This window comes from Penicillium paradoxum (genome assembly GCF_028828445.1).
Source record: "Penicillium paradoxum strain IBT 22861 chromosome Unknown utg000002l_segment0_segment0, whole genome shotgun sequence".
Lineage (NCBI taxonomy): Eukaryota > Fungi > Ascomycota > Eurotiomycetes > Eurotiales > Aspergillaceae > Penicillium > Penicillium paradoxum.
In genome coordinates, this window is record NW_026643180.1 from 1,572,641 (window position 1) to 1,593,558 (window position 20,918).

The following is a 20,918-nucleotide window of genomic DNA, read 5'->3' on the forward strand; positions in this document are numbered from 1 at the left end:
CCCGTGGGACAAATCAAGATCTCCAGATCGATGTAGACAAATCGGACGGGGTTTAGAACGAGTCTTAAAGAATAGAGTCGTGAGAGGGCGACCGCGATAGGCGGGGTCGAGGTGGAAGGTCGAGGGCGCGGGAGATCGGCCCTGTGCGTCATGGCTGCATCAGGAAGGTCACGTGTTTTCTACTATGTGAAAGGTTTGGCCGCATTGGAAGGTGTTCAAAACACGCAAAGTGTTTTGGCTAGGTATACAATATGTTTGAAAAATAACCGGGTATCATATTGTCTAATCATCTCCCATTAGCTCTGCCAACTCTGCCTCTTCCTCCGCCGTTAGCATTGATTCGGCCGGTTTTTCCTCCTCTTTCTCGTCTTCTGTGGGCTTCTTAGCAAGTTCAACTGCTTTCTGGAGCTCATCAGGTCGAAGGGACCACTGGCGAATAGTCGCATCGATTCCTACACTGACAATAGTTGACCCAATAAGGACAAGCCCGGTGACCTCCTCGAAGTGCCCGGAGAAAGTATGATGAAGTGCTCCAGTCTATCGTAGTCAGCATACAACTTATGAAACTTGAAAAAGAAAGAGACTCTTACAGATCGGTTCCACACCCTAACTTCCTCGTCTCGACAGGCAGTGACGACCCAGCCTCCTGTTTCATAGACGACAACATCACGCACGAAGTCAGGATGCTCCAGTGTCATATTAGCCTTCCACCCATCCTCTCGAACCAGACATTTGACTGTCTTGTCAGCAGATGCGGTCCAAAGATCGCCATCATTATCAAAGAAAAGCTTGTAGACACTGGTTTCATGTGGGAGGAGGGGGTCAGTCGTATTACCCCCACCAAAGATACTGAATTGGCGGATCTCCCGATCACTACCCGCGCTGAATACGATGGGTTGGCTGCCTTCTGATTCAGGGTCAAGCGCCAGGTCTTGGATCCCGCGAGCGTGGCCCTTGAAGGTCTCCAATCGCTCGCCACTTGCGATGTTGAATACCAGGACTTGAGCATCGGCTCCACCAGAGATGAGAAGATCGTCTCCACGCAGTCTCGCACTAGTAAGTGATCGGACAAAATCAACATGACCTTCGTACTTCTGGCGCGGCTGGCCCGTAGCCGTATCCCAGCTCCAAACCGCTTTGTCCCAGCAGCCGGCAAATAGGAGCTTCCCATCGGGACTCAAACAAAGACTAGTCACGGGAGCCATCGGACCTGTAAACAGCCTAGCTGTTTCTCCTGTCTATATCAATGTCAGGGTTTGTAAGGGACCGTAAATAACGGTAGGTACATGTGCACTTACGGCAAGGACAATCCTTCTCACGGTGCCATTGCTATGCGCAACGTAGATCGAACCATTGTTCCAGGGATCTGGATGAGCTGCTAGAATCTTGCCTGGCAGTCGAATTGGATTTCCATTGGTGTTCTGGGACTTGGCATCTTTCCGTTCCTGGTCATCCAACGATGCGCTGTGAAGGTCGTCAGTTAGCACCTTCCAGCGAAAGACCAAGAAACATGTTTGCCTCACGATGTCTGAAAAAAATGATCTCGGTTTGAAGATGTCGTCATCGTGTCTCGGAATCTTCAGATATTCGGACAGACGCAGAATCAGCACTTATTTTCCCCATCAACTTCTTCCCCGCCAACGTCAAACTGCTATCCGAGCTTGCGCAGTCCACCGTAGCCCGCATCCTCCACAAAACCACAGAATTTGCGTTTCCGCTCCCTTCTCCTCCCTTCCCAGCCTCCTATCTCATCTCTTCAAATCTCTCCGTTTTCACTCTTTTCACCACCTTATTCTCCCATTTGCTTACCCCGCGCGATACCGCGCACCGCCATCATGGAAATGAACCACCTCATAGGGTCAGTCTGAACCTGCTCGATGACAAGGTGGTCAGGAGCTAACATCTCGCAGTCAGCGCTTCAACCTGATCTCGAAAAGTGACATTCGGTGAGCTCTTCAGGATATGGATCGACTTGTGCAGAATTAATTCTTTCAGTTATGTCGGTACCCTCCACGAAATCAACCCCGAAGCTTCCACAATCGCTCTCGAAAACGTCGTGTCATTTGGCTCAGAAGGACGCCGTGGGAATCCTGCCGAGGAAGTTCCCCCTTCAACCAGCGTTTACGAGTACATTGTCTTCCGAGGAAGTGATGTGAAGGATATCAGCATTGCCGGAGAGGATCAAAAGGACCCCGCACCTCAAGAACCACCTCGGGTACCAGATGACCCTGCCATCCTCGGGGTAAGTAACTACAGCTCTTTCCTCAATATACCGCGCCAACCCATATATATTCAACAAAACACCGCGTCTCGACGAATTGATCAAATGACGAAAAATTCTCGGATGTAAACTCACAGACCTGTTCTGAATGCGCAAAACCGTGTCGAGATTTCCGTTGCCTTCCTTCTGATGATCAATTCGCCATTCTGGACTTGTTCAATGTGGCATCGTGTATGCAATGTGCTAATTGGCGTAAATAGGGAACGCAAAGACCAGTTCCTGCTCAGGGACCGGATGCCGGAGCTGTTCCTCAGAATCTTCCTCCCCACGGCCCTCCCCAACTCCCCCAGGGAGCTGGCCCTACACCTCCTGGATACCCCCAGCAGCCTCAATTCCAGCAAGGATTCTACCCACCTTACGGACAGCGATTTGGACCCCCTCCTCCCTTCCCTCCAGGTCCAGGTTTCCCTCCATATGGTGCTCCACCGGGATGGTACCCTCCTCCGGGCCATGGATTCCCTCCTGGCCCTGGCCAATTCCAACCTCCAATGCCCATTGGACCTGGCCAGCAGCCTGGGTCACAACGCCCGGGACCTCCCGGTGCCGCACCCGCGCCCAAATCTACCTCTGAGCTCCCAGTTGACGACAAGGTTCCTAACAATTCTATGAGCCAAAACGCGACCCCGGCCATTCAGAATGCTCCCACTCCTCCAGTCGAGTCCAAGCCTTCTGTGGCTGAAGCTCTGCAAGCTCCTATCACCTCCGCTCCTCCGGCTGCTGTCCCTCAGAAGAATGGCCGAGTCATGCCAGCCATCCCGATCGCTGCCCCGAAGCCTGCTCCTCAAGCTGCCCACATTCCTACTGCCCCACGCGGCAACAACCAATCTATCACTGATGCCACTGCGGCTGCCACCGCTGCTGTCGCTGCTGCTATGGCCAAATTGCCGCAGCCTGGTGCGCAAAAGCAGTCTGGACACCCCGAAGCTGGGGTGGACGCGTTAACGCATCAGATGAATCACATGCGCCCCTACGACAACAACCGTGCTCCCCGAGGTGGCCACCAACACCCCCGTGGCGGACGCGGCGGTCCTCGTCCCCAACACCAACAAAAGAAGATTGAAGTCCCCCAATCGGATTACGATTTCCAAACAGCAAACGCCAAGTTCAACAAGCAGGATCTGGTGAAAGAGGCCATTGCTACTGGAATCCCTGCTGCTGAGGCTGAGGTCCACGCGGCCGAGGAAGCGGAATCCATGGAGTCCATGTCGAACCCGGGCGGTTCTTCCAACCCTGGCTACAATCGCGGCTCTTCCTTCTTCGACAATATCTCCAGTGAGGCTCGTGATCGTGAGGAAAACACCACTCGTGTAGGTGGCCGTGAATGGCGCGGGGAGGAGGAAAAGCGCAACATGGAAACCTTTGGACAGGGTAGCGTTGATGGCTACCGGCCTAACTACCGCGGCCGTGGACGTGGACGTGGCTATGGACGTGGTCGAGGTGGTTACAGCCGTGGTTATGGCCGTGGCCGTGGCGGCCGCCCCACTTCGGAGTCCACTGGCGTCCCCTCTCAGGGTTAATCAGGTCCTCTTTTCATACATGTCCTTCTAGCGATGATTGCTATCTTGTTCTCATATTTGGGGTGGCAAGACCTATGACCGAAACGAATAATCACGGTTGAATCTTTTCTTGTCTCTTCGGCGCAATGGAAAATTGGGGTCGGGGCATACTGGGTTGGCCATCCGATACATCCTATGACCTGCAATTATGGGTCTCCCTTTCAATGTTGTGTTTTATGTTATGTTTTCTTTTTCCACTCCGTCACGGCATACCCTTTCTGCAGCGTCTTTGAAATTCCTGGTTCCGGCGGATATTTCCCATCTACCTTCTTACTTTGCAGAAAGTGGCAAACGCATCACACTCGGGGCGATCCTCCTGTGCTTTCATAGAGCAAATCCGTCCCAGTTTTGTACGTGCATACCATCTGGGAGCAATTCCCGCAATGACCTAAATGAAAAAGGCAAAAAACGAGGTCGAATGGCCTTCGAATCTGTTGCTCTCTCTTCTCTCTCGTAGATTTGTCTAAATGCTGAAGTTCTGGGTTGCAGCGAGTATTCTCCATTGCATCTACCGCGTTTCAATCAAACCCTAGCCTGAGATGCCCCAAAGCAACTGGAATCTGGACCTCTTCGGAGTCTTCGGAGTCTTCGGCGTCATTCTGTGGGCCCCAACTGTGGAGAAGGTACTTTCTCCACAAAGGGGAGCCGCCTCGGGATTCTGCGTCTCGTAGCCCTTGCTGCTCATCTTGCGGTGATTCTTGTAAATTTCTAGTGCACAGAAAAAGCAAACATATGGATCATCACATCGAGCATATCCCGAGAACTATCCATTCGCTACCTCTTCGCTTAAGGAAGGCCTAGCTCCGATCTCGGGATATACAGGTATAGAGAACAAAGAAACTCCCCCTCCTCGGCTGCAAAGTCCCAATTCTCGTCACAATATTCCGTAGTGCATCTTCTGGTGTTCCTATAAATCAGCTCAGCCCGTTGTGCCACAGCTAGAATCTATTCACAAGTTCCTGTGCTACCCCATACTGCCTGCGTAGTAGCCAACCCCGAATCCAGTAACAGTGCTACCTCATAGACTTTTTGAGTTAGGGCTCATCCGGTTGACCCTTATACCCGGCCTTTCTTCATGGCCTCCCAAACTCCTTCCTCAAGGCTCTCTGCCATAGCAAGCCACCTTGGGAATTATCACTCCATAATGCCTACCTCTACTCAAGTTGCGGACCAATTACCCTGGAATCCTAACAACAGCAAGTTCCCTTCGCGGAAGGAGCTTCCACAACTGTCTGGCGCTCCTCACGGTGCTGCTTGGGTCTGGGGTAAAGATGACGAGGTTCGATGTCGCAATTGAGTGAAGCTATGTTCTGTGGAGCTGTGGTTGATTCGTTTCATAGTTGGGCAGACTGAACCTCTTGACACCCCAGCGGGTCAAGGCATCGGCCGCTGAGATCGAAACTGGTGAGATGGTCCGACTAGAGTAAGTGATTCAGACTACAGCAATGAACTAGACGAAATTCCTGACTTATACTCGCCAATGTCTAGTCTTCCTCTCACGGTGCCTGAGAAACCCGCGTTCGACCGCGAGTCGTTTCAACACAACATCAAAACGCTGGTTGAGGATGTCGCTTACGACGATACGTATACTATGAATACGCAGAGCGGAACGCAGTGGGACGGATTCCGACATGTAAGTATTCATGCTCATCTGGGTTTCACCAACGCTATCACCCACATTCCAATCTAATTGTTCCATCTATAGTTCAGTCACATTGACAGCAAGTGTTTCTACAATGGAGTAAGTCTCAAAAGCTCCTATTATACACTCCTCGACTCTAATACATGAGCCTACAGGCCAGAAGCACCGACTTTGTGGGCCCAACTGCAAACCACCGCTGTAGCATCCACCACTGGGCCATGCACGGAATCGCCGGCCGAGGAATCCTATTAGACTACTACCACTACGCCAAATCCAATAACAAGCTCTACGACCCCTATACAACACACAACATCACACTCTCAGAGCTACAAGCATGTGCGAAATCCCAAGGTCTAGATCTACGCCCGCAGTCTGAAGGTGGCGACATCCGAGTCGGAGATATTCTCCTCGTACGCTCGGGCTTCGTAGAGCGGTACTACGACCTCACCTCTGAGCAACGGTATGCAGCTGCGACACGCTCCCACGAAAATCTGTGTTTCGCTGGACTTTCCCGCGAGCCAGCGATTCGGGACTGGCTACATGATTGCTATTTCGCAGCTGTTGCCGGCGACGCACCGACATTCGAGTCATGGCCCGTTCCTGAAAATGATTATCTGCATCAGAGCTTGCTGGCGCTGTGGGGATGTCCTATTGGTGAGATGTGGGATTTGGAGAAACTCGCTGAGAAATGTCGGGCCCGAGGAAAGTGGTCTTTCTTCATGACGAGTGCTCCAGCTAATATGCCCGGTATGTTTTCTTGTGTGCTTTGCAACTCGATTAATGCGCTGGTGGTGTGGACTATACTAATTGGTTTATAGGTGGGGTTGGTTCGCATGCGAATGCCACTGCTATCCTTTGAATGTAAACGGGGACTATATCGAAGTCATAGTTTCTTGCTTTAGAGAACTATCTGCCAATTTAATGTTGACTTAAAGTATGCCTACCATCCGCTGGTGTACTAAGCTAAAACTAGCTCCATAGATCTGGAAATAAATGAGTAGTCCTTCCAGGCTAAGAGGTATGATCCTTTATAAAGAGTGGGAAACCCAAGTATGTCCATTTATCAAGGGTGACTGTTTTATAGACTATGTATGGATACATCGATGCATCTCACTACCCCGGTTTAGTCCGCCCTTTCACTTTATGTGCTCAAGACCTCTTTTAAGTCCAAACGCGAAGTACCAACAACGGTATATTGCAACCTACCACCTCTCATGATTGCATCGGCTAAACCTCGGGCCAAGAACCTGGCATCTCCGCACTCCACGTATTGACGGCCATTTCTCCGCATACTCAAATTCTGCTGCTTTCAGCTCTTATAAAACCGCAAAATCGGCCCGGATTGCCGTCTGTAATTTTCTTCCCTCTCGCATCCATAAAGAGTTGTCCGTTCCCCAGTTCCACGGGGCCTCATTCTCACATCCCATGTCATCATGAGCACCCAGACACAAACAGAAACAATCGTCCTACGAACAAGAGCATCCACCGAAGCCATACCAGCCGAACATGAGATTCCCCAAGACACACCCCCCGAGCCAAAATGGATGTACGCCAAAGTCCTCAGCGCGGGCTTATCCTTCTTCGTCGCGGGCGTCAACGACGGAAGTCTAGGCTCACTCATTCCCTACGTGATCCGCACCTACGACATCGGAACAAACATGGTAGCCGTAGTGTAAGTACAAATCCAAAATCTCCCAACCTCCCAATACTAACAGCACCAGATACGGCACCACCTTCTTCGGCTGGTTCGTCGCCGCCCTTACCAACAGCACAATAACCAAATACCTAGACCTAGGACCAATCCTCAGTCTAGGCGCAGCCATCCAGGTCATTTCCCACGTGTTGCGCGTTTGGGAACCCCCATTCGCTCTGTACGCCGTGACATTCTTCCTCGCTAGTCTGGGCCAGGCCTACAATGATACCCACGCTAACACGTTCGTGTCATCGCTCAACGGCGCGCACCGCTGGCTCGGCTTTATCCATGCTATGTACATGGCCGGATGTCTAGTTGCGCCGTTCGTAGCGACGGGTGTTGCGTCAGCGAATGCCGATTCGAAGTGGTCTTTGTTCTATCTTTTCCCGCTGGGATTGGGCGTCGCGAATCTGGTGTTTGTGGCTGCTTCGTTCCGGGATCGCATGGCTGCGTCGGCTGTTTTGAGGGGGAGGGTTGGGGAGACTCCGAAGTCTGCGATTCGGGAGATTAAAGATACGCTTTCGATGCCCGGGGTTTGGTTGCTTAGTTTGTTTTTCTTTTTCTTTCTGGGTGCTTCGGTTACTGCGGGCGGTAGGTGCTTTTTTTCTTTTTCTTTCTTGTGGCGGTTGAGGCTAATTATGGACAGGTTGGATGGTCGAATACCTTGTTCAAGTCCGCAATGGCGATGTTAAAGAAATGGGCTACGTGCCGGCTGGATTCTTCGGCGGTGCGTTCCTTGGACGGCTAATCCTCGCTGAACCGACGCATAGACTGGGCGAGCGCCGTATGATCTTTCTATATGCTTTGTTGTGTGTAGGATTGCAGTTGGTTTTCTGGCTGTGAGTGGAACACATTCCAATCGACCTGTCTATACAATCAACCATCGTTTCTCGCGTTGTCTTTCACTAATACTCGGAATTTACCAGTGTCCCAAATATCATCACCGAGGCGGTTGCAGTCAGTCTGCTGGGCTTCTTCTCTGGTCCTTTTTTCGCAACAGTGAGTGCCCACTAGTCTACGAACCCAGACCCCAGATCTAAATCTTGCTCTAGGGTATATCAGTAGGCTCAAAGATTTTCTCGCCCGAGATTCGCTCTTCGGCAATCGGTGAGTCCATCCCATACTGTTCCAGGTGAAATCTTGCTTTTCTAATCCCATTCTATCAAGCATTCGTCTTTGTACTTGGACAGATCGGTGGATCTGTCTTCCCTGCTTTGACGGGCGTTATCGCGAGTCGGGTAGGTGTCCAGGTGTTGCAGCCCATGCTTGTTGGTTTGCTCGGTGCTGCCGCTGGGAGCTGGTTAATTTTGCCCAAGGATGCTGCGTTGCATCGGGATTGAGGAATTAAATGTCAATTGAGTTGGTTGATTGAATCTTGGTAGGATATGGGTTGTTAATACGCAATAGGGGTTTTATCACAGCACTGAGAAGGAAGGGCCATGTACAAATTGACTACAAAATGAACATACTGGACTTGAGACTTTGAACAACTCCGAGATGTTCATCTCAAGACTACACAGGTGCAAATGATTAAAGCAGATGTCTAGGGATCTCACCAGCTCTTGCGTAAGACTTAGGAAGCAGGCGAGAAAATAGAAAATAGAATGATTTCAATCTGCATTGAGTGAATTTGAAAAACCCGAGATGCCAGGGTATCGCCAGAGTACATATCTTCATTCTTCATTACTTCATTACACCACGTCGACAAAAGGCGTGAGATCAACCAAAAGCGCGAGAAACCAGAAGCATCAGCCAAAAAGGAGACCTAGATCCACACCCTCGCACTGCCATGATAAAACACCATCCAAGATAGAAGATCTCACGGTCAAGATCCCTCAACACAAAGAAAATGATTGAACCCCCCAAGATTAAAAAATATCCTCGGGCCATTGGTAGTCCTCCAGATCCGAGATCAAAGAATCCCCAACGGAAGGCGACGATGGGTAGAAAGCCGGGGCAGACACAGGTCTCTCCCTGAGTGACTTGTTCGCATTGACATGGACCTTAGCAGCACTCGAGCGGAGTTCCTCAGGGAGAGGTGGCACGGGCGGGATATCGTCCCCAAGATGATAGTTCGACCATCTACGCCTAGGGGTCGTTCTTGATCGCGTCGGGGTACGAGTGCTACGGTCAGGATTGAGCTGGCGTTGGGGATGATAGTAGAAGGCTTCGCGTTGGGAGTCACTTTGTGGCGCGGGTAGAGGCGTGGCCCAAATTTCGACGGAAGAACCGATGTCAGAGGCAGTGGCAGGCGAAGAGCCCTGGCGCAGATTGGCCATGCTCTTTTTCATGCGGAGAGGGGTTGTGGGCTTGGAACTTGGTGAGCTGGTGGTGCCGGACACTTTTCGGGGTTGAGTGTAGGGGGACCTTTTGATGTTACGCGTGGCACTTGCATTTCCTCCTGCATCTTCTTTATTTTCTTCGGTCCAAGGAGCCACGTCATCGAGGGCTTGTCTGCGCTTGGCTGAGCCTGGACTTTCGCCGGCTTCGGATTTCTGCCATTTCGATTTTCCGGGTGGACTGAGCAAACCGAAGTCTGTCAGCTCCTCGAGCTCGTCGCAATCGGCGATATGGTTCGTCGTACTGGGCCCGTGAGAGCTCCGGCTATCGACAGGTTCAGGAATGGGAGACTTCCTTTTGAGGGAAAAACAATCCTTACCCGTGGATAACGGCCCCCGCTCTTTCGAGCGCCGTTTTGGACTTTTGGCCGCAGCCGGGCTTCGGAGTGATCGGGGTTCTTCGAATGAGAAACTTTCTCGGTCGTCCATAGATGGCAGGGCTGTCAAGTTGATCGTATCGTATCCAGCAGCCGCGTTTTCTGCAGCCTGTTGATCCAAAAGCCGCTCCGATGGTAGAGTGGGCAGAGCTCCAGGGACGAACTTCCGTGGGAATGATGCAGGATCGATCTCGGTATTGAGAATCTTTGGCTGGGGTGTAGGTGCTGGGGTCCGCTCCTCGTTGCCTGTGAGCTCACGAAGTTCCCGCCGGGCACGCTGCAGCTTGTCCTCAAGGTTGCTGACCTTCTTGAGCAACTTGGTTTGGCGCGAGAGTTCTCTGCGGGAGGGCTGCTTGCGAATCCCAGACGGTTCGAATCCATCGGGAAGGGCATCATAACACACTGCTGTAGACCCTGATGGTGATCCATGGCTCTTGTGGAATAATGACTTTGGCAGTCGAAGATCTTGAAGAGAAGAGCGCTTGGAGGCGGAAGACACCGAGCGTGCGGGTAGGACTTGGTCGTCTCGATCGACTGAGTTGCGGCACGAGAATTTGATCGGAGAGGTGTGATCCATCTTGTGCTGGAGAGACTGCCAAGTCTGATCGGCGGCGACAGCGTTGACCCCATGAGTTTGTGTATAGTAGCCCTTGTTCGTACCCTTATAGCCAGCTTTCTTCAGCTCAGCATACGCCTGCTCCGCTTGGTGGATAACGTCTTTCTGCGGGGACTTATCGGGCGAACCCTCATTTCTCCCCCATCCACCGAACGGATTGAACGCCGAGGCAATGGCCTTTCCAAAACGAAAGATGCCAGATGAGCGGTTTGGATTGCCAAGTTGCTTGTTTTCTTGCTCACGAAAATAGATGCTAGGTGGTTTTTCACTAACACTATCACTCATGGTCGCTTCGACGAATCGCGACGTCCGACCTCTGGGGCGGCGGGGAGTGGGAGCAGAAGCCGCAGCATGGCGAGCGCGCAAGGAAACCAATGAGCCTCGCGGAGAAGCGCGAGGTGAAGCTCTGTAACCGGAGCCCGTTCCGGTAACGCTGAGACTGTTGTTTTCGCCGCGGTGGGTGCGGCGATCACGGGCGCCGTAGTCAGCCCCCTCTTCGGGCAAAGGCCAGTCATTCGAGCGACGCCGCTTTGCCAGCTTCACTGTAGGTGATTTGTAGCCGTCTGCATTTGCCTCTTCGGCATCATCGAATTGTCCAGAGATGTCCGAGCTCCAATCGCTGTCCTCGTCGTCGCTAGAGCGCTGGTGCTTGCGCGAGGTGCGCTGGTGTGCGGGGCTCGGGTCGAGATCCATTTTGGTATCGCGGGGGATCTATGAGATGCAGGGCATATTAGATTCATTTCCTCTGATATGGGTTCGGTTTCAGATCCCTTCCATAGGGATAAATGGCATAGGCCCTTACCTTTGCGCTTAATCCTTCTCACTACACACTTGGAAAGATGTCAGCGCAGAAATCAGAAATCAAAGGCTGACATGGAAGAATGGGGAGTGAAGTCAGGAAGCACAAGAGGAATCCATTGGCAAGTTGAATGTTGAGGAAGGTTTGTTTACATACTCCGCACTTGCCAAGGGGGGCAACCTTGGAACCTGGAAAGTTTGTTGTGGTACTGGGTACCCACATGCACCCGTTAAGCACCGCTGTTTGTGAAGTACCTGGTACATTGTCAGAATGCCTCATTGCGGGAAAACACCTGACACACATACTACATCTATGTATGCCCTCCCTACCAAGTCCATATATGTCCGTGATTCCTGTCACAAACATGTAAGGATCTCGAGCATATTGTGGGGCAGATGCGATGCACCATTCCGCGTGTCTCAAACATGTGCCCATCGGTATGACAAAAGATTAGGACATTTACTAAGCCTCGGTCTTTCCAGATTATTATGAGTTTACACTATAATCTGCCTACATACCTATCAGTAGGTTATTAACAAATGATAATTTGGAGTATAGGTTTTTTTGTCTATGAGAGACGGGCAAGCCCTTGGTTACTGGCAAAACGGCTACCTTTACTGGGGATGTGCATTCTGATCATAAGATTGATCATATCATAGATTCAGTGAGGTCAAAAAAAAAAACATAAAGGCTAGGTATCAAGAATATCCCATGACGCCGGGTGTCAAGAGTGGATGAAGCAACAGGGCCTCGGTGCGGGTGTGAAGCAAGGAAACCCAGTATCGCAAACAGCCCTCCGACGCAGTAATCAGAATGAGGCCAGCCCTTGTCTGTTCAAAGATTGTACACTGCAGGAACAATGATCGCTGAAAATGAGAGCAATAAAACCGACACTGTCCGTTTTTTGAACATCCACATGGTATCAACAGAAATCACGAATGTGGAAAGAAGTCAAGGAGTAAAAACACCATATGTACAATGCCCATTCCATCTGTCGCCGAGAGAGGGATGGAATTTCCTCTTTTCGGTTCCAAAGCTCATGTTGGGATAAATAGAACAAGGCCTTGGTCTTGGCGATAGTATGAGGTAATCCGAGAATGATGCAAGTCTCAAGAATGAATGTGACTCCCGTCAAACGCCATTGGGTTTGGGCAGTATCAAGAAGCAAACTGAACTCTTGTAAAATGCGGAATGTTTGGCTGAAAGTGCTTCTCCCACAAGAGTTCAAAATGAAGATACCGGGCCCTGAAGAAGAAAAAACATGCACGGCGCAACGGGAAATCTAGGGCTCAAGGGATATGAATGGAGGGAGAAGAAGATTCATATACAAAACAATAAAAATAAAAATAAAGATGCAGTCATATACCATGTCAGGAAACCAGTCCATTGACCGGCTCAAACCTCGAGTCATGCATGCAAACTCGAGGCAAATATAGTGTGTTTTGTTTTGCCGCAACGGCAAGATATGTGAGACCATTGTGGATCTTATTAGCTCGACGGGGGAGCTTTCATGACCATTTTGCCATTGGCGCGCTTGTAAGACATCTCAATGCCCATTTCAGCCATTAGAGCTGCACGACTTTCACCCGAGAAATCGCGATACGCGCTCGGATAAGCCTCGGTATCAGGCCGCATGCCGTTTTGCATTGGACGATCATCGAGACCGAAAGAATCTTCATGTGACCGTTTGCCGTACGCTGGCCCAGTCTGATACACCATACGCTTCCCTCGAACGTTATCGTATCCACTGGGGCCCGGCGAAGAGGATTCCACCGAAGGAACGATATGATTGGCATATTCGTGTGACATGGCTTTGAGTGGCGGAATGGATTGGCTCAGGTTCGGGGTTTGAGAACGTTGAATCGGAGCGTGAGGCATGGTTGGATATAAACCGGGGTCACTCATGCGGGGATCCATGTATGGGGTTGCTTTCGGTGGTTCCATGCGATAGGATGTCATTCCAGACTTGGGGTAGCCACCCCGGTCGACAGGGATTTGAGGAACGGGATACCCAATAGGTGTTCCTTCGTATTCGGAGGCATTGGACGGATGTCGTATTTGAGAGTATACGTGTTGTGGAGAGTAGATGCCTTGCTGTACAATCGGTGGGGGTGTAGGCGGCATATGAGGAGCCGGATAATGCGAAGGAGTGGAGCCAAATGAAAGATGTGATTGGTATGAAGGTGTTTGAGAGTGTGGTATCGGTGCAGGTGGCATGGGTCTTTGATACTGCTGCGGTGGGCACTGGAAGCCATAATCCGGGGCAGATGGTCGCCGATCTGGTGGTACAAACCCATAGGGCGATTCCATATTGCTGCCATTACTGTTTGACCGAGGACGTTCCATCGAAGCCGCATATCTATCGGGTGTACCAAATCGATCGGATGGTCTCGTATATGCAGCTGTGCGGTCCCCATCGAATTCATAATCCTCGTCCCGCTTCTCACCCCGGCGCCTCATACGGACATCACGACGAATGCGAACACGGCAACCCTGCTCGGCAATGATACGGCTCAAAGAAGTGCTAGTTGCTAGGCCAGGGAACTTCTTAGCGCTGTAAACAGTGAACGGTACCGACTTGACCTCAAGACGGAAATGAAGGAATGCTTGTGGTGTGCCAGGTTTGGATGCGGCAGAATGATTAATTTGGTTGGGAAGAGGCAAAGTTGAATCCTTATCGGCATCTTTGGCGTCCTTGATTTCTTCGTACAAATGAAAGCTCAAACGGTACCGGCCCTCATGGCGTACAGACAGGTCTGGAAATATGAAATAGCCTGCTTGCGAGGGCCGATCGAGATATGCGACACCGGCGACTGGTACACCTGTTAATACAGGACACGACGGAGGCCCAGCCACCCGCCCGTGAGCGATAGGGCGTGCGGTATCAAGCGTTGCGTAAAGGAAGAAATTGGCATTATAGGCGAAGGTGATGTCAGTCTTTTGCGCATCGTTGGCAGGATCGGATTCGAAAATGCGCAGTTCTACCACAGGCGGTGGATCAACAGGGCGACGGTCGGCAGATGCTATTTCCCAGAGGTTAGTCAACACAACCCTGACTTTCTTCTACAACAACACTTACACTTGGCTCCAGCACCACATGCTCTTGCCCGCTCTGGTTGTTGCATCACACTCAGCTTGTATGTGAGTTGTTTCCCTTCGCGGGTGATCCGGCTGATCGAATGCTCGGTCTCATTGTGAGGCGGCATGATAGGTGGTCGATTCGCCATTTTTGTAGATCGATGCTCTTATTCCCAGGTATTCTGTCGGTCGCAATATCAGCAAAGATCAATTGTGTGGTTGGAGATCTCGCCCAAGGTAGATTTCGAGGTGACGCGCAACATACAATCCGACGTTCACAGCGGGAGAGTTATGTTGATTTGTTTTGGTGAAATGCGGCCTGCTTCTCCCTCTTCCAGATCCAGCCCTCACATAGGCCCTTCGAGAAAATTGTAGTCGGTCAAATCGGTGGACCCCCTCTCCCTCTCCTTTAGGGGATAAAATGAAGACCGTAATCAAAGAGCGACTTTGGAAAAACAAATCCAAGACAGAGGCAAGTTACAAGAGAGGAGACAGAGAAAGAGAGGGAGGGGGCAGAGTGGGAATTAGGAACACTAGCAGACTCCAGCTTGACCACCTGAGTACGGCTCCCGATTATGGGCCATTGCGGTATGACCGAAGTACCTGTTCGGTAGCCCCGATGGGCCCGTATTGTTATTTACTTGGTATGAAGTACCCCCGTACGGAGTACCTAAAGTTTTCTTTTCTACAATGCATTGGGAGTTTCTGCAATTTGCCATTCCTATTTGAAATTAAATTTGGACATATATGCATAGCGATAGCGTACCCCCATACTCCGTACACATGTACGTTATAGCTGGGTGTGCGGGACATAATGCATTGGGCAAAACGAAAAAGAGTCCTGTGCTTTTGGCCCCTGCGATCTACGCTGGCTGCCTCGTTAGAGACTAGGGATCGAGGACTGAGTACTCCGTACTCCGTACCTAGGCACCTAATCTTGCAGTAAGGCTCGAAATCCTACCGTTATGCACTGCCAATCTAAACAGATTCCGAGAAGACTAAATAGTTACCTAGGCAGAATACTAGCCCGGTCATCCTCCGTACGGAGTACTCCGTACAGCCTCTACCACTATCTGTATTCCGTAAACCCGTAAATGTGGGCGTGTCGATCGTGACATTTCCGTGCAGATGCCCAGATGTGACCCCAAGGGTATTTTGCAGCCATGGAACAGCCCCCCTCCACGTTACCCGGCATCTACATTCCTGGGTTCCGGCCGCATCCCAGTCCAACGGATCGGTGTCTCTTTATTTTCCTTGTCTCCATAATAGTCGATGCTTATTCTATACTCCTTCATCCCATCTCTATATACTTGGGGAGAGACGACATTATTCTCACCAAACCCCGGTGTCAGATCAAATCCCGGAAAGCAATCATAGGTACTCCGTACTGCTGAAGGCTGTAAATTCCATTCATACAGCCCAAAATACCCGCGTATTCTCATTACACTGGTCTTGTCTTTTCGAATGGGGACAAAGAAATTGGGAAACCTTCCAACCTTCCAACCTCCCGACTTCCCTAGCATGAGACCTCCAGATCCCATGCAGATCCCCTCGATTATTTGGAATACTGCGAAGAGATCTCTACGCCCCGATCGTTGAGAAGGGAAGGGAAAGTGATTCGCTCCCATTGTCAATCCGGTCTCTATCGAACCACCGATTTTCCCTCACGGCATGGCTGGGCGGAGTATAGCAGGCCAATCAGCAATGACACTAATAGAGGCCATGGCCCGACTAGACGGTTTTTGGAAGGAGCTGCTCCGGTGGCCAGCTGTGTACCCAATGCGTGCATAGTCCTCCGATGGATTTCGATCTGCGAATCCCCCTTGTTCTCGAATTTCTGACCATCCATGGTTAGGTGCGGGTTCTCGGCTGATCATCTGATTTGCCTATGACGGTGGATAAATGATGCAAACTTTTTTTGGGGCTTTGCCTTGGTTTCGGTACGATATACGTTGCCATACAGAGTACGCAGGCTTCCGTATGTTGTACACTGCCGGCATTGAGGGCGTGAAGATTAATAATAGTGGATTTCAATGTCAGGTCCCTTGGTTGGAAATGTACAATCGACTGCAATATACTCCACTTCGTACATCATATATTAATATGTCGATGTCCTTCAATTGGTTCTCTATATTCCTTCCGTGGGTGTGATCCGCACGGAGTACGGAGTACAACGCATTCAAATCCTCCACACGGTCCGCATCGAACATCACTGCCCCATTCAAAAATGAAATGAAATGAAGAGCAATTAGTCCATTTTACTCCGTGCATTCGGTGGGTTTACATAGTTGCCTGACAGAGTACAGAATCTACAGTATGTAGTAAAGAATTCCAAATCGGGCGGGGTCTAACGGTTGTGATGTGCGCTATTAGGCTTAAACACAATCTTTTTCTATCATTGTCAGCAATGTATATGAGACGAGTTATGTATTCCGTACGGAGTACAACTTACTAGTATTCCTTCGGGGCAAGGTTATAGTAAAATTGTTTTGATTCGAGGATGTGGTCATAATACATAGTACCGAGGAAGTCGGGTCACGAGCAACTACTACATCAGCGCAAAATAGCCGATCGGACGCTGAATAGCCTCCGCCTATGGTTTTCCCTGTTCGGTCCCCATGCTCCGTACTCCGTACTCGACCCATCACAGCCACAAGAACTCGTCCCCGGATATAGTAGATTATGATGTAAATATACACACGAAGTAATCTATATCAATATGCTCTTTTTGAATTCGGTGTCTTTCAATTGCTTCGTGGCGCCGAAGACCATCTGCACAGTGCGATTGTCCAACTGGCCTTAGGTTTTAGCTTTTATTTTACCCAACCATTTCTCGCATGTTTACACTGCGCCTAGTAATTTAGGTACATTCATACATTATAAAGCACCTAGGAGATGTACGTATTTGGCCCTGAGATGCACTGCGTTAGCACTAACAATATGCGCAGATATATGTACGGAGTATATATCCCCGTGGTTGGCCTTGGGCGAAGTATAAAAATTCATCTGTTGAATAACCTACCAATCAATATCAACAATGTACTATTATCCCCAATCTAGTACGAAATTAAATTAGCAACAATATATAAGAATAAAACATGCATTTTATACCGTGCCATTTCACGAAGTACATCCTAAGCCGCTAAATTGCCTGCGTGCATAGGTCCTTTTACTTTGGGCGAAATATTTCGCAGAGTTGAAATTCCACGATTGCATTTGCGATTCCCTCTCATTAGAAGTTTAATTCACTATAGCTTGCGATCATTCCCCGGCGTCCGAAGAGTATGAAAATCTGATCTGAGGACTTGATACGGAGTACGGGGTACGGAGTGCGTAGTATTCCAGAAGGATTCACCATCACTTAGATTCTCGTTAGCGCTCAGTGGGCTCTTGATACATGCTTTCCCAATACATAGCATCATTCATCGCTTATCAAACGGCCGGTTTATACGGAAACTAGTGTGCATACAACATAAACCTTATCATAGAATCCTCCCACAACTTCGAAAGTTCCTATTTCATATACACCATACTGAGTACTACGTACAACTGTAAAACCCCGGTAGATATATAAACCATCCTGTACTCCGTATCTGACAAGGGTTTGTTTCGCATGTCCAACATGTTTAGAATACGGCGTCGGACCCATGTGAGTGGCTTGCGTTGCCAAAACTCTCCTCCGTACTCCGTTTGTGGAGTTCTAATATCGGCGTCGGCTGTGCACAGCCGCTGTTGAAGTTAGTGTGGAATTTTACCAGCCGCTGGATCCTGTCTCTACATTTAGGCTGTTAGCTTTCCTTGTTCGGAATTTGGGGCAGGAAATATCTATCATGTGAGCTACTACTCCGTACTTATTGGTTTACAGGACGCTCGATAGAATCTTTGTTTTTTTCTTCATCTCCATGGCAGGCAGTAGCTATTATGACGGATCTGGAAGGCGATTTGCCCGGGATCTATCTGTTACCACTTCTGTACAATCCTCACTTACCATCATTAACTATCCAATCCATCATTATCATAGGTCCAGAAGCTATTCTTGTCATTATCCATTACGCTACGGAGTACGGAGTACGGAGTATACGGAGCATAATTGGAGCTCAATAATTGCCTCATTTGACAATAAAGACCGTTAATTTTCGCACTTGTCTTATACCAGAAAAATAGCTCGCTCTCGCTCTCGTTATTACTCCCCGCCATGATATAGTACACATGTACGACATACGTTGTACATACTCCCAACCTCGGGACGATCGGCATTGTAAACTCAATGGTGACTTATTCCAGGTGCCCGGGACGACTCGATCTATGGGGTACGTTTCGTACATCTACCTAGATCCATCAATATGACATATCAACTTGGGATCGTAACTTCCTCTCCCTTGAATATCAAACATGATCAAGAATAAAGAGTAGACCGCCAGTCCAGCCTCTCTACCACTTGGAAGCGTGTGATCCTCACAAGCTACAAAGCACAGCCCTCAAACCTTATGGAACAGATAAGCACTCCTTAATGCATGTAGCAGCATTCAGATCGGTCATGGTGACATCAGGATATGATTTCCGATCAGCCTCGGCAGATGCATGACTTGTCGAGTTTAGAAGTGTTTAGTTAGCGTGTGCCACTTCGCTTCCTCCCCTTTCTTAGAAGGTATCAGAAAGGGAGAAACGGTAACCTATGGACTTAAAAATCCAATTTCGATATTCACAACTATCTGAAGCTTATAGACTGTTGGCTCAAATCTATGGATTGAATCTTGAGCTGGCCCTTGAAGGACTTTGCCGCTGTTTCTCCATCTGCCCGATATAGGATGCTGCTGGGACAGAGTTGTACTAGTGAATCTTAATTATGCAAGCATTTGCTCCATAGATCGATCGAATATTATATTCTATGCATGCAGCAATTAGATTTCGATCCGATCCACTCCGTCTCTATGATACCTTGTAATTGAAATTCGAAACTTTAGTCGATAATTGTCAATGATGCCCAGCATAATTTCATAGAGGCGAAATTACCGCCGGAATTCTCCCTTTGCTCTCATATGTAATATTCATTTTTTCTGGATAACTGATATGAGCTGAGAGAGGATGCTGGGACCACGCGCGAGGGACATCCTTCGGTTCCTTGACTGGCCTTTCAGAAGCGACTATGATAGATACTAAGTAGACATCCTGCACAGGCAAACGGAGTGAGGCGGGGAAATTGGAACTCGAGCTTAAGCTCATGAATAGTACTACTGTTATATAAACAACAGACTCGGATCTCTAGATATCTATCTAGTTACGCACATGTACAGGCAGATAGCGTCCTGATATCGCATAGTAGCGTAAAACCATATCAATTCGACCGTTTTGACAACAAAGAAGTCCAATAGAAAGAAAGATGCGAAAAGACAATATGTGAACCCCCCCCGCCCCCCCCCCGGCGGCGGCGTAGATGATGTTGAGAGCCATACCTGAGGCATGATTCTCTTATCCGCAGAATTAGCAACGCTACGTCTCTTTGTCTTTTCCGCCGAAAAGCTCACTTTGTGGGCCAAAAGAGGACCCCGATCCTCGGCACACAAACGGGCATAAATAGCAGGAAAAAGCAGATATTATTTAGATCTTTAGACAATTTTACACCTTCCATGAGAGATCTTATTTCCAGTATCATTTGAACCCATTGTGGAACCCTACATGCTGTATCATACCTCTGTATCTTCAACAGATGATTAGATAAAGGGCTATACAAATTTAGATTGCTGTGAAAACCCGAGAGGTTTGCAATATTCGGACCAACGGGCGGTTTGAGGCATATTCTTGCTAAGTTTATCTACAAAATGCTTCGGAAAAAGGCTTCACTTCTATCGTATATCCTAGAAGGTTGAGCTGAAAGGGATTTGGTAGAAAAGCAGTAGCATGGGCAGGATTGATGGAGATTGTACAGTAAATGTAGTAAGAATTAGAGAGGTTCTCACACGAGGTAGCCAATCTCGTTGTTATTCATTGCTGGCTAGGACCTACATAGGGTCTAGGCGTTCACTCTCTGTTTGTTTGCCCAGTGCTGTTTCATTGATAGAAACAATCTGTGTATCTAGGTTCTGTAGAGGATCAATCGTTCATTCTCGCTCCCTATCTCTTATTTAAATGCTATATTCCTGGCTTCATTCATGTTCTTCCCTTTCGCTCTTGCCCTGAGTCTCTCTCATACTCCCTTAACCAAAACAATTCTCATTCTACATGGTAGTACGCTTCTAAGACCGCCACCTTGGGGTATATAACCTGAGTGTATAGGCCAAAGCTGATTATTTAGACTAATAGAGGGAACACCGTTCAAGCCCACTAGAATCAAAAAGCCTGGTTTGTTGTCCAAATGATATATGGAAGGCGGTCTCAACTCCAAATCACGCGGCCACTCAATGAACGTCATTTTTCTGCCTCCAAAGTGAGGTTATAATGAACTTTAAGGATCAGCCTTTCGCCCTTCGGGGCATATGGTCAAAAGAAAATATACAGAGAAGATTAGCATGGCCCCTGCACTAAGGATGACACGCTCAA

At 49.2% G+C, this 20,918-nt stretch overlaps 6 protein-coding genes across 6 annotated transcripts; 3 read left to right on the forward strand and 3 right to left on the reverse strand.

Annotated features, from left to right (window-relative positions):
• Window positions 1-282: 282 nt before the first annotated feature.
• N7457_000597 (WD40 repeat domain-containing protein) lies at window positions 283-1,564 on the reverse strand (the record flags this gene model as incomplete). The annotated part of the gene is made up of 4 exons (XM_057171665.1): window positions 283-537; window positions 591-1,238; window positions 1,299-1,464; window positions 1,524-1,564. The coding sequence occupies 4 exons, from the start codon at window positions 1,562-1,564 to the stop codon at window positions 283-285; spliced, it is 1,110 nt and encodes a 369-aa protein (XP_057035568.1).
• A 271-nt stretch (window positions 1,565-1,835) lies between these two features.
• Window positions 1,836-3,798, forward strand: N7457_000598 (uncharacterized protein; the record flags this gene model as incomplete). Its single annotated transcript, XM_057171666.1, has 3 exons — window positions 1,836-1,858; window positions 1,996-2,242; window positions 2,482-3,798. 3 exons carry the CDS (start codon window positions 1,836-1,838, stop codon window positions 3,796-3,798), a joined length of 1,587 nt encoding a protein of 528 aa, XP_057035569.1.
• A 1,114-nt stretch (window positions 3,799-4,912) lies between these two features.
• On the forward strand, window positions 4,913-6,338 carry N7457_000599 (uncharacterized protein; the record flags this gene model as incomplete). Its single annotated transcript, XM_057171667.1, has 6 exons — window positions 4,913-5,116; window positions 5,178-5,260; window positions 5,326-5,470; window positions 5,543-5,578; window positions 5,635-6,226; window positions 6,298-6,338. 6 exons carry the CDS (start codon window positions 4,913-4,915, stop codon window positions 6,336-6,338), a joined length of 1,101 nt encoding a protein of 366 aa, XP_057035570.1.
• A 574-nt stretch (window positions 6,339-6,912) lies between these two features.
• N7457_000600 (putative MFS transporter) lies at window positions 6,913-8,512 on the forward strand (the record flags this gene model as incomplete). The annotated part of the gene is made up of 6 exons (XM_057171668.1): window positions 6,913-7,151; window positions 7,201-7,763; window positions 7,819-8,011; window positions 8,099-8,171; window positions 8,225-8,279; window positions 8,340-8,512. 6 exons carry the CDS (start codon window positions 6,913-6,915, stop codon window positions 8,510-8,512), a joined length of 1,296 nt encoding a protein of 431 aa, XP_057035571.1.
• A 528-nt stretch (window positions 8,513-9,040) lies between these two features.
• N7457_000601 (putative nuclear RNA binding protein) lies at window positions 9,041-11,197 on the reverse strand (the record flags this gene model as incomplete). The annotated part of the gene is made up of 1 exon (XM_057171669.1): window positions 9,041-11,197. The coding sequence occupies one exon, from the start codon at window positions 11,195-11,197 to the stop codon at window positions 9,041-9,043; it is 2,157 nt and encodes a 718-aa protein (XP_057035572.1).
• Window positions 11,198-12,791: 1,594 nt separating this feature from the next.
• On the reverse strand, window positions 12,792-14,530 carry veA (sexual development activator VeA; the record flags this gene model as incomplete). Its single annotated transcript, XM_057171670.1, has 2 exons — window positions 12,792-14,326; window positions 14,383-14,530. The coding sequence occupies 2 exons, from the start codon at window positions 14,528-14,530 to the stop codon at window positions 12,792-12,794; spliced, it is 1,683 nt and encodes a 560-aa protein (XP_057035573.1).
• Between the last annotated feature and the right edge of the window lie 6,388 nt (window positions 14,531-20,918).